General features: G+C 41.7%; 1 protein-coding gene across 1 annotated transcript in view; it reads left to right on the top strand.

Annotated features, from left to right (window-relative positions):
• The window catches only part of AP1S3 (adaptor related protein complex 1 subunit sigma 3), a 42,277-nt gene that overhangs the window by 20,740 nt on the left and 8,063 nt on the right, over positions 1-13,474 (top strand). The window contains exon 2 of the mRNA XM_077488315.1: positions 10,174-10,352. Coding sequence (XP_077344441.1) covers positions 10,174-10,352 — 179 coding nt within the window. The remainder of the gene's footprint in view (positions 1-10,173; positions 10,353-13,474) is intronic.

Below are 13,474 nucleotides of genomic sequence, written 5' to 3'. Positions count from 1 at the left end.
GGGGCCTTACATGAATGCAGAACTGATAAGACCGTCCAGACTTCCTTCCCTTCGTCTACTGGTATAAACTATCAGCAGAGGTAGTGAGACAGTCAACAGTAAATGGCTTCAAACATGCTTGGGACAAACCTAGATCTATAGTCGGATTGATAAAGTTAACAAAAAAAATGGTCAGATTCGATGGCATACTCGCCTCAGTCTTTTTCTGCTGTCCCTTTTCTATGGTTCTATGTTCCACTATGTAAACAATGGAAGTGAACACGTTATTTTTATTTATTTTATAGAAATTGATTATAATACACAGTGCTTTAGCAAGCTAAATGCGTTTCACTGCATTCTAATTGTTATTACTGTTCTGATGGAGCCATATCTTTGATATGTTTGTCAATGTTGCTCTGACGGTGGACTGCCCTGTCCTGGACTGCATCAGTCTTGATGTCAGAGGAAAGGAGGCTGCAAAGACTGGTCTAGCAGCATGGAGGAGTGGATGATTAGGTAAGTAAAACTGCTTTTCACAGTCCCATAGGCATAAACAAGCAGTTTACCCTTGTAGTGCGGGCACAGCCCCACTACAAGGGAGGATTTATTTTGGTTTGAGACTGGGTTCACACTTGAGATGAATGCGGCTGAGGGCACGTGTTTGGTGCGTCCCTGTTCTCAGTTCCAGGGATGAATTGGGCCCAAATTTTTGCCTGAATTCAGACCTGAAACGGAGCCAAAGACGCACAGGACCTCTGTGCAATTCGCTCCGCAGCCACTCCGGAGATGTGTGAACCTGCTTCATTGAGAGCTGGTCACAGTCTCCTGTCATGCGAATTGGATGCGAGAAAACTCCACATCCAATTTGCGCTAGTGTGAACCCAGCCTAAAGCAAACCTTTCCTTAACCACTAGCCGACCAGTGCACGACAATGTACGTTGGCACAATGGCATGGCTGGGCAAATGGGCACATGGGTACGTCCCCTTTAAATTGCGGCATTGTGGTCGCGCACGCGCCGTGTGCTCCGTGACCGGTCCCGCGGACTCAGTGTCTGCCGGGGGCCTGTGATTGTGTCACGGAGCAGAAGAACGAGGAGATGCTCTTTGTAAACAAGGCATTTCCCCGTTCTGCCTTGTGACATGACAGGGATCTACTGCTCCCTTTCATCGGGAACACTGATCGCTGTCATGTCAGTGGAAGCCCATCCCCCCCCACAGTTAGAACACCTCCCTAGGACACACTTAACCCCTTGATCGCCCCCTAGTGTTTAACCCCTTTATACAATAATCAGTGCATTTTTATAGCACTGATTGCTGTATAAATGACAATGGTCCCAAAATGGTGTCAAAAGTGTCCACCATAATGTCGCAGTCACGATTAAAAACCACAGATCGCCGCCATTACTAATAAAAATAAATAAATAAATAATAATAATAAAAAAAAAAAAATGCTATAAATCTATCCCCTATCTTGTAGATGCTATAACTTTTGCACAAACCAATATACGCCTTTTTTTTTTTTTACTTCCAAAAATATGTAGAAGAATACATATCAGACAAAATATATATATATATATATATATATATATATATATATATATATATATATTATATATTTTTTTTTTTTTTTTGAGGATATTTATTATAGTAAAAAATCTATTACTGTTTTTTTTATTTTTTTTTTTTTTTTTTTTTTTTTTTTTTTTTAAATTGGGTTTTTTTTTTTGTTTGTTTATAGCGCAAAAAAATAAAAACCGCAGAGGTAATCAAATACCACCAAAAAAAGAGCTATTTGTGGGGGGAAAAAAGAACGTCAATTTTGTTTGGGTGCAATTTAAAGCGACGCAGTGCCGTATCGCAAAAAGTGCTCTGGTCATGAAGGGGCTGATGTGGTTACACACGGAAGCTGTCATTATCTCTTTTTGAAAATACTAGCTGCCTGGTGACTATGCTGATCAAGTAGCTTCAAACCAGTCCTTAAACTGGAACAAGTAAGCAGGTTATATTTGGTCATTTCGGCAGCCGCTTACCACCTCTCCTAGAATACCCTTTGGTTTAAGTGGAAATTCTTATTTTTTTAAGAAAGGTTTTCATTACAAATAAAACTAAACATAGTTTTTTTTTTTATTAAAATTCTCATACAATATATGACAGGCTAGGTTTCTTTCCTTTTATGGGTGCAGTGCTTGTCTTTATGATTCATATATTGGGTTAGAATACTAAGCTCTTACCATAGTTTATAATTAAATTGTCACAATATAAAATGGGAGTTCCTCATGTATGAAATGATGAAAGGCTTAATGTAATGGGTTTCTGCCTCACCTTAGATTGTTTTAATCATAGTTGTAGTTTAATTTGAACTGTGCTCATATACTTATAGTTTTATAACTTCTAAGTGGCATTTGTAAGAAAGCCTGGTCTGGATTTGTACACTAGTAATGGGGTAAGTGAGAACCTGCTGACTGCAAATGAAGGTGTACAGCCAGGCCAACAGATCTACATAATGGGGGTTATTTACCAAAGGCAAATCCACTTTGCACTGCAAGTGCACTTGGAAGTGCAGTCGCTCTAAATCTAAGGGGTAGATCTGAAATGAGGGGAAGCTCTGCTGAGTTTATCATCCAATCATATGCAAGCTAAAATGCTGTTTTTTATTTTCCTTGCATGTCCCCCTCAGATCTACAGCGACTTTAATTACAAGTGCACTTGCAGTGCAAAGTGGATTTTCCTTTTGTAAATAACCCCCAATAATTTGTCATTTTATAAGCCAAATCTATTTTTTTTTTCTAGCTTTGAATATACTGTGGAAGAATTGGAAGATCTGGCAGGTTTTGGCAGTAAAAAAAGGATTATATATATATATATATATATATATATATATATATTTTTTTTTTTTTTTTTTTTCCCTACTGTCACCTTTTGGGGAGATTTCATGTTATTTCCCATCCTCATGATTCCTTGTCAATGGAACATTAAGTAATGGGAAATCTTCATGATCTCCAAAACTTTAGAAAAAAAATTACTTTAACTTGTACATCACACTTCAACAAGTTTTCAATTTTCAGTTTTCAATTTTTTTTCGCTCTTATTCCTAGGAATTAGAACCTGTAGCTTTTAGGCATAGTTTACACCTGCCGCAGCCTTTGCTGCCCCTTTTTGAAAATCAATCTGCAGTGGATCAAAGGCATTTGATAGGCAGTGAGGAGGTGACATGCCTGTTTTTTAGCCCTGTAAATGGCACAACAGCATGTAGTTGACTGAGTCATGTTCTGCAGTGGTAATGCCCACCAAACATCACAGTGGATCATTTTTGCTATGGCCTCGAAGCAAAGCATCATGGGTGAAGCATATGTACAACCCTGTCCGGCTACCTTTTTTGCAGCTTAAATGAGGATGGTAAAAATGCATCTCAATTGCCTGTTTTACTGCTCTCTGAATGTAAACAAGCCTTACAGTACACATTCATTTAGTTACATGGTTAGAAAAGGACCAATGTCTTTCATTCACTGGATCAAAATATTCTTCTTAGCTTTTTGTAATGTTTTGCATTTTAACCACTTGCTGACTGGGCCATAGCCGTAAGATGGCTACAGTATGGTCGGCTTATTCTGGGAGGGTGTCCACGGACATCCTGCCAGAATCTTTCTCTTGCGCGCGCCCCCTGGGGCGCGCTCCCAGAAATACCTCTGACCGCCAGGTCCAGAAGACCCGGCGCATCACGGATCAGGGTAAATGGCCACTGGTAGCGGCTGTTTACCACGTGATCGCTCCGTCAAATGACGGAGCGATCACTTGTAAACAAACCGGTGTCATGTCATGACGTCAGTTCCTCCCTCCCCTCTCTGTACTGATCTGTACAGTGCAAGGAGAGAGTGGAGAAATCATTTGCAGCAGCGCTGTGGGCTGGATCTGTAGTGCCCACAGCGCTGCTCAGTGTCCATACTCTGCCAATACTCTGCAATAAGTTTAAACAGAAAAAAATTAAAAATATTTTTATTTTTATTTTTTTTTTTACTGAATTTTCAGTCTTTTTTTATATATAGCGCAAAAAAATAAAAAACCCAGTGGTGATTGAATACCACCAAAAGAAAGGTCTATTTGTGTGGGGGAAAAAAAAGGCAAAAATATCATATGGGTACAGTGTTTCATGACTGAGTAATTGTCATTCAACATGTGATGGCACCGAAAGCGGAAAATTGGTCTGGTTAGGAAGGGGGTTTAAGTGCCCAGTTGTCAAGTGGTTAAAATAGTTTCTTATCTGTTCATTTTATTCTAAATGGCCAATGTATAGGAAAATAGCATTGTCTACCTTCCATATGCTTGTCTTAAAGTGAAACTCAAACCCAAATTAATGATAATCACCTTGATCTTGTATCACTTAGGGACTGATGAAATGACCATACATTATACAATGTTCTTGTACAATTTTTCTTTAGATTTACCAAAACCATATAATACAAAGTCAAACCTAAACATTATTAATTTGTATGCAGTCAAGCAGGCCCTTGCACTACATACCTGAAGGTAAATAAGGAAATTGAATTAGAAAATTGTATAATGTATGGCCAAAGTGGTTGTAAACCCTTATAGACCACTTCCAACCGTGTAGGTTTAGGAGATATTTCAAGCACCTACAGGTAAATCTTAATCTAGGCTTACCTGTAGATGCTTGAAATATCTCCTAAACCTACACGGTTTAGGAGATATTTACTATGTCCCCGAACTATGCCGTCTTCTGTGCATGCGCCGATGTAGTTGGCGCTTGCGCACTCTTGAATGGGCATGCTGTGCCGTTTCAAGCTGGGGTCATGCCGTGACTGGCAGCTCACGCATGTGCGGGAGTGATGTCACGTGACTCCAGCCAGTCACAGAGCCGGAGTTCACAGCCCCGGAAGGAAGAGGGGTGAAGAATGGACGCTTCCCGGCAGTGAGAAAATCGGGAACATCGCATGCTTCGGTTTCAGGCAAGTGACCCGTAATGGGCCACTATGCGATGCTTGGTAGCCCATTACACTTTACCTTTGCAGGGAAACAAAGAGGAAGTAAAACCCATTACTTACTGGCCATAGATACAGATTGTGTGTGTGTGTGGGGGGGGGGGGTATATGTGTATGTAGCATAGACAAATCTCTTGTGGCTATTATGGTGTTACTGATTGGATGTTCGATCATCAATTTTATCACTTGGCTCCATCGAGTCTGCATTCAAGGCATGTCAAAAGAACGCTGACAGGGCTACCCACAAGCACTTTTCCACTGGTTTATCAGGAAATGTAATCTGTTTATTGTCAGTTGAAGGTGTCACACAGGCAGATTTTCAGGCAGTTGCTGTTTCATATAACCATCTGCTGCGCTTAAACTGCTCATATAGTTGTGTATTTTTTGGTGCCAAAGACCACATCACACTAGCAATTTTCTAGCAGAGATTGTAAAGCTAGACGCAGAGGGGTTGATTCCCTAAGGCCAGTTTCACATATCGTCGGTGCGTCCCTGTTCAGGCGCGATTCAGCTCCGAAATTTTGCCTAAAGTCGCAACTGAACCGTACCCAAAAGACACTTTTTGGAAAGCAAACTGCAGACACCCCAGACCTATGTAGACCAGCTTAATTGCGAGCCAAGCACAATCACATGTCATACAAATTGGATGTGGAGAAAGCTGCATCCAATTAGTACATATGTGAACCCAGCCTCAAAGTTGTGAAGTGCAAAATCTGGTGCAGCTCTACATAGAAACCAATCAGCTTCCAGGTTTTATTGTCAACCCTTAATTGAACCAACAAAAGTTAGAAGCTGATTGGCTTCAGCTGGAATCAGCCGCACTAGATTCTGCACTCTAAACTTTTAGTAAATCAACCCCAGAGTTTGTGATTTATCTGGCTACAATGCTCATCTATGCAGCTACAAATCATTTACATTGCATAAAAGGAGTATTTTCTGCAGCGGGTGCGTTTGTAGCCAGCTCCAAATTCAACAAAAAGTCATCGCTCAGCAACTGAGGTACTAATCGCTTACAACCAACTTTGACCTACAGGTAAGCTTAGATTAAGGCTTACCTGTAGGTCCAAGAAATATCTCCTAAACCTACACGGTTTAGGAGATATTTGCCGAAAGACACAACGCTGTCTACGGCGCATGCGCTGCGAGTGGCGGCTCCCGTGTGCATGCGTGGGAGTGACGTCATCGCGGCTTCGCTGAATGAGTGGCGGAGCGGCGAGACCCACCGAGAAGATGGATGCTCCGGACTACAGGGGACAGCGGTGACTTCGCTGGCTCCTGTGTCAGGTTAGTGACACATAATGGACTACTATGTGATACATAGTAGTCCATTATGCTTTACCTTTGCAGGGAATGAAAGAGGAAGTAAACTCATCAGGGTTTACTTCCTCTTTAACTTGTGTGACAGGGGAGAGAAAGATGCATTGTGTTTGAATGCAACAGCTCTCGTGCAGAACTGCTTTTTAGCTGGGCCAAACACTGTTGAGGGTGTTTTTATGAGCCGCTGAATTGGTTTTGCCATCCTATAACCTGGGTACACACAGGTGTTTTTTTTTTTCAGCTGAACGAAAAAACCTCTCAAGATTCCTGCACCCCTTGCTGCGCTATCGCATTCTTGCAGAGTGGACTCCCCACTGTTTGAATACACTGACCAGCACTGTAGCAGCAGATTCAATGCTGGTTTTACAGCAGGGCTGTTCCACAGAAGCCGGTCTAATGGTTGGATTCTGTTGAACAGGGATGGCTACATGCAGATCTAACTTATGACACTTATTTGGGCACCAGTGACACGAATATAGTGATCAGCGCTAAAAATCTGCACTGTCACTGTACTAATGGCACTAGCAGGGAAGAGGTTAACATCAGGGGCGAGCAAAAGGTTAAATGTGCTTGGTTACTGTGTGGGAGGTGTTTTTTACTATAGGAAGGCAGAGATACATGTCCCTGCTGTGCAGAAACACAGGATCACTACCTTCCCTACTGACAGAACAGCAGTCTACCTTGTTTACATAGGTAGACCGCCGTTCTGCTTCTGTCCCCAATGATCGGCGGGCCCCAGCGTACATAGAGTCAGCCAGACCCGCTGATTGGCTTCCGCTGTGTCCAATCACAGCAGGAGCTGGTCACCGTATACAGTCGGCAAGTGATTAATTGATGTGTAGTGAATGTTGGAGCAATTAGATTTAGAAAAGAAGTGCCTGGAAGAGATCAGCAACAATGAGTTGCCACATGTGATGCCACAAGGATTGACAAAATAGTGCAAACAAGTATTTTATGAAAATGAAAAACTTGCCAATTATTTATGATACACAGTACTGTAGCTCAATGTATTTGTAGTTGAGGTTCATATCTACTTTAGCATAATTATTTTTCTTTTTGTCTTCCTTTTACACCTAAAACGTCTAAAGCAGTAAATGTGAAATTCACCAAACATCTACTGCGGGTGTCATTTTCTTGTTCCTGCATTTTTAAATAGCAGTGTTTTATTGGCCTGTAATGAATGTTTTAGTGAATATTTTCTAATTTAGAAACATGTCCCTTATTGTGTGTTTGTTTTTTGTTTTTTATATAATTATAAACCGCTTTTACAGTAAGCAGTATATTTTTAATATGTTTTATTTGATAATTAGTTACAGCCAGCCAGGCTAGGCATTATTGCACAGTTTCTTTTTTTTTTTTTTTTGTTTTTTTTTTTTTTTAGGACTGTTGATTTAATCCCCTCTCGTATTGCATGTGAATAACAGTTGGCGTCAGCAGATGGCAGCAGACAAGTGTCAGGGTCATTAACAGTTCTACAAGTTAAAATTTTCTCATCTGATTTTTCAAGTTCTCTCTGGAGAAGAATAGAGAATAGAGCATTAACCACTATTATCTGAAACCTATCAATGCAGAGACTGCTTGACATGCATGCAATAGGCCAAGTGTGTGTCTGGTGAGGTGAAGATACAACAATTTGACTTCTGTCTACATATCCATCGTTATATAGCCATCCTTATTAATCCTCCTAGCCACTGCTTAAATAGTCTTTTGTGCAACAGTCGTGTATGTATGTATATTGCCGCGTACACACGATCGGACGGTGCTGCATGAAAAGGCTGGTCGTGTGTGGGCAGGTCCGCTTGGAAAAGACCGGCGAGCCTCCGCTGCAAAGTCCGGTGGGTTGTCCGCCAGCTAGTCCGTTTGTGTGTACGAGGCGTAAGTGGTTTTTTTTTTTTTTTTTTTTTTTTCCTTTTACAGGAAGGATCTACTGTTGAGGGAGGGGTGTATTGTTGCTAGCTGCTGGAGGGTCTATTGATGCTGACTTTTGAGAGTCTATTGTTGCTGGGGGCGTTCATTGTTACTAACTACAGGGGATCTATTTTACTAGAGAAATGAGACAGATTGCTGCTCCCAGGTGAGTATAAAAATCCACCAAAAAGGAAGGGCTGGGTGCTAGCTCTGGCTCGCAACCATGAACATGTAGACCAAGTGATAAAAATTAGCTGCACACCAACATCCGTCCAACAGGTTCATTCAAAGATAGTAAGGTTGAATAAAGACCTCGGTCCATCCAGTTCAACGTGTGTGTGGAAAAATCATTTCCCATATCTCCTTAAATCGTTTACGTTAAGATGCATGGCGAAGAGTCTTTTAAAACTGTCCATACTTCCCGCCGACAGGGAAATTCAGACGGACAAAGTGCCACACATGCTCAGAATAAACTAAGACGAAAGCTATTGGCTACTGGCCCGTTTATAGGATTTTCCGACGACTTTGTGCAACTGTGTGTATGCAACACAAGTTTCGGCCAAAATCTGTTGGAAAAATTCTGATGGATTTTGTGGTCGGAATGTCTGACCGTGTGTACAAGGCATTACACTCCCTGGGACTGCAAAGTTTCATACTTGCACTGGGATCACCATTGAGATTTTGTACATTACAATAATACCCCCTCTCAAGCGTCTCCTCTCCAGGGAGAATAAATTTAGCGCTTGTTCCTCATAATTAAGGTCCTTCAGTCCCCATAGAAATTTAGTTGCCCTTCTCTGGACTCGCTCCAGCACTGTCACTAGGACTTAAAACAGACCAAGGGGAGACGTTTCACGTATTGCTGTTCAGATTAATTTTAGTTTTGCTTATCAAGATAAGGGGAGCTGATCACACCACCCTATACCTGTGTGGGATGGAAGTGTCCTCTACTTAGAGGTTCGGTAGGTCGGTCTTCCTTGGAGTTTTGAAGAAGCACAATGTATGTGTGAAGCGTAGTCACCTCTTGGTCCATTGTTTTAATCATGGTGGCAGTCTTTTTATAAACCTGTTGGACGGATGTTGGTGTGCAGCTAATTTTTCTCACTTGATCTATTTTACTGCCTTTTCTTTTTATCATTAACAAATTCCATACAAATGATTTGGTCCTGTATTCTCTAAAAGGGGCAGTACTGGGAGGCGGGTAGGGGGCAGAACCAAGGAACGGTGCTCTGAGTTGGGTAGGGGAGGAGACCAAAGGTGGCTCAGAAGGGGGGAGTTCATGTACCTATTAACTAAGAAAAAAAGCCCTGTTTATACATAAGAATCTTACATAATTATTGGGTAACTAAATGTCTAATGATAAACCTTTAGTGTTACTAAACCCAGGACCCTGCACTCACTATATCTGGTCTCCCACAGTACACAGAACATGGAAATGCAATTATTTTAGTAAATATCAACCGCTAAATACCTTTTTTTTTTTTTTTTCCCATCAGCAGTATATTGCAGTCTTGTGACTTCTATCAGTGCCTGGTTAAAGCTTGTAGGAGAAGTTTTCATTCTCCTCTGATTGTCCTATGAGGTTGCAGGACCCCTGAGCCTCTGTCTTAACAGTGATGCTTGGCCCTGTGCTGATCACGTACACCCTCCCAAGAATAAAAAAAACAACTCCAAGCTGGGCATGTGCAGAGTGCCCCCAAGTATCTGTTCTATCTGGAGATGGCTTTGAGACAGTGGAAGAAGGGGAGGGTCATAAGACAGGATCAAACAGCCCTTTTACACAATGTAGAGGATTAACTCCTTGGGTTTCACAGGGAGTATAACAAGCATGCTTTACTGCATATACAGACTGATTTTGCTGTTGTGGGTTTAGTAACACTTTATAGCAAACCTCTGCACTGAATAAGAAATTGTGGTCTGTCTTATGGCTCATCTTTTCTCATCCTTACTATTCCTTTGTCATCCACTGCAGATTCGATTTCTCCTGCTGTTCAGCCGGCAAGGGAAGCTGCGACTACAGAAATGGTATGTCACACTGCCTGAGAAGGAGAAGCGCAGGATATCTCGGGAGCTGATGCACATCATTCTATGCCGAAGTCCCAAGACAAGTAGCTTTGTAGATTGGAAGGATCTTAAACTTGTATACAAGAGGTAATGTTTATGGTCTTCTTTTCTTTATGCTGGTCACCTATACTTGCATAAAGCCATGAAAATATGTATTCCACATTTACTGTTAGAGTGCAGTTTCTTTAAAGTGTTTGTAGACTCTGAAGGTTTTTTTACCTTCATGCACTCTATGCATGAAGATAAAAAAAAACTTCACTATGCAGCTCGATCCCCTAATACTTACTAGAGCCCAATCCCGTTTTAAGCAATGTGCACAACAGCAGCTGCTCTCCCGGCTCTCTGCCTCCTTGTTGGCAACAGCGGGAGCCAAATTCAAGCACAGCCAGTGAGGAAGGAGTGGGTGAGGGTCTGAGCCCCGTTCTGTGTGTCTTATGGACTCGTAGAGCAGGGCACTCAGCAGGGGGAGGAGCGCAGAGTGCCCGACGGGGGACCTGAGAAGCAGAGGATAAAGGCTGTTCTGTGCAGAACAATTGTACAGAGCAGGTTAATATAAAATGTTTGATATTTAAAAAAAAAAAATGATGCCTATAATATCACCTTAAGGCAGGTATAGGCAACCTTACGCTCAAGCTGTTGTGAGACTACAAGTTCCATGAGACATTCCAAGACTCTAACAGCCACAGGCATGACTTCCTAGAGCAGAGACCTGATGGGATTTGTAGTTTTACTACAGCAGGATAGCTGAGGTTGCTTACCTCTGTTCTAAGGCCTTGCTCGCTTTCCTGCACTCCTGAAAATCGACAAAAGGATTCCATTATAAACTGCCTTTCACTGCCCTGCTTTGTAAAAAGAAAAAATTATAAGTAGGACCCTTTAAAAACAAATGACAGTAATGCAGGTCATCAAGCAAGGTTAGACCTTTAGTTAGGCTGGTCTTTTAAAAAACTGATTTAGCAACAGCACAGAGTTTCCGTAGTGTTAAACCCAACTTGGGCTTGAGGTTCTCACCTTAAATCCCTTGGATCAGATAATTCGGACACATTCTAGGAGAAGGGAATGGCTAGCTTTGACAAGAACATTTTGCTAATGAAATCCCTATGACATGTATAAGAAATCAATATCAGTCCATAAAATGTAAATATCATGTTAGGGTGGACTGTCACTTTAATATGGCATACCCATCAACATTCTGAAGAGAAAAATGGATACACCATGCCCAGCACACTCCTTTAATCCCCTCCTATTGTGGACCTATGTATTTCATAAATTACTACTAAAGAACTTGATTACACTGTACAGCTTATTTTTGAAAAGTTAGGTTTGCCCAGTTAGGTGACTGACACTCATAGCTCATTCAGGCCAATGACTACAAAACCTCAGATTAGCCCCCCTTCCACAAATTACACCTTTTAATCTCCAATCTTAGTTCACGCCCCCAGTCAGACCTCAGATCAGCCACCCCCATGCAGATCTCAGGATTTTCTCATGTGACATTTTCATCACATGACCAGAAGCAGGAAGTAGAGATAGATTTCCTCATTGTTCTATACCAGGGGTCTCCAAACTATAGCCCTCCAGGTGTTCAGGAACTACAATTCCCATCATACCTAGTCATGTCTGTGAATGTCAAAGTTTTACAATGCCTCATGGGATGTGTGCTTCTGCAACAGCTGGAGGGCCGTAGTTTGGAGAACCCTGTTCCTATACCAAGCTGTAAAGCAGTCCTCTATACCTATTTTATACCAAGCTGTTCATAGCTCTAATTACCCCCCCCCCCCCCCCCCCCATCAGGTGCTGAAGTGAGTTTTCCAGCAACCAGTGCCAGTAAATAGAGTTAAACCCAGTACAGACTGGTACATGCCACAGGAACGGATAGGCATGTTTACAAACCAAAACTGTACCAGGTAAATCAGTACTGTTATAATATGGAGTTTTTTTTTTGTCCAAAGGTAATTGGGTCATATTTTAAAGATATTCTTCGCAGGGATTTTGCCTAGATATAGCTTTCCAAGTCATGAATTGCATCATCTACATTCTCCATTAACAAAAGATGGCAAGCTTGGTGTATATTGACTGTATAATTACTATATGACCACTCTAAATTACTATAACAATCTGGTGATTAGCTGAATCTTTCATTCCACTTCTGCGCGTGAGCTGGATGAGGCGCTTTAAATTATTTATTAATTTTTTTCTTTATTTTACTTTTTATTTTTACACTGTCCTTTTTAAAAAGAAAAAAAAAATGTTTGGGTCTCTTTTATTCTTATTAGAGGGAATGTAAACATCCCTTGTAATAGAAAAAAGCATGACAGGACCTCTTAAATGTGAGATCTGGAGTCAAAAATACCTCCGATCTAAAATTTTGACATAAATGCAATAATAAAAAAAAAAAAAAAAAAAAAATGTAATTTTTTTTTTTTCTTAAAAAAAAAAACCTCCCTTTTTAAGAACATTGGGCGGAAGTGACGTTTTGACCTCACTTCCACCCTCCAATGCTATGGAGCCGAGTGGGGACCATCTTTCCCTCGGCATCCAGGCTTCGGTAAGCGGCAGAGATGACCGGAGAGTGGCGGGAGGGAGACCACGATTAAAAGTGATCTTGCGGCTAATCCGCTGAGACCACTTTTATCCTAAAGAGACCCGCACGCCGTCTCTAAAAATACCAGGATTATGGCAGTTAGCTGCTGCCATAATCCCGGTATTTAACGTCAAAGTACCACGTAGGGGTACGGCAATTTGCGTGAAGTGGTTAAATCATTTAATCATGTTCAAATTCTTTTTGTTTTGTTTTTCATTTTCTTTGCGCATACCGCTGCATCTCATTTTATTAACACATATGCCATCATTCAATATTTTCTCAATTTTTAAACTATAAAGCTCATCCCTTTATAGCAGTGGTTCACAACCTGGGGGTCGGATGATGATTTGGCAGGGGTCACAGAGTCCTGGGCTGTTCCTGAAGCTTGCACCGCTCTCCCAGCCTTTTTTGGGGCTGCCCCTGGAGCCTGTGGCCGCCCAGCTGGGCTGTTCCTGGAGCCAGGCGGCCGCCCACTCGGCCTCTTCACAGCCACCCATTCAGTTAACGGCATGGCAGGTGAACAGAGACTAGAGGTCAGCTGACTGGTGAGGAATGTGAAGTGGGAGGGGCTGGAGGAGACCCTATCTCCTGATTTCGGCATAGGTGTCACTGCTACAAGACACCA

Source organism: Lithobates pipiens, unplaced genomic scaffold, assembly GCF_037356315.1.
Source record: "Lithobates pipiens isolate NorthernLeopardFrog02 unplaced genomic scaffold, aLitPip1_a1.2 Scaffold_18, whole genome shotgun sequence".
NCBI lineage: Eukaryota > Metazoa > Chordata > Amphibia > Anura > Ranidae > Lithobates > Lithobates pipiens.
This window is presented reverse-complemented; position numbering and strand designations above follow the sequence as displayed.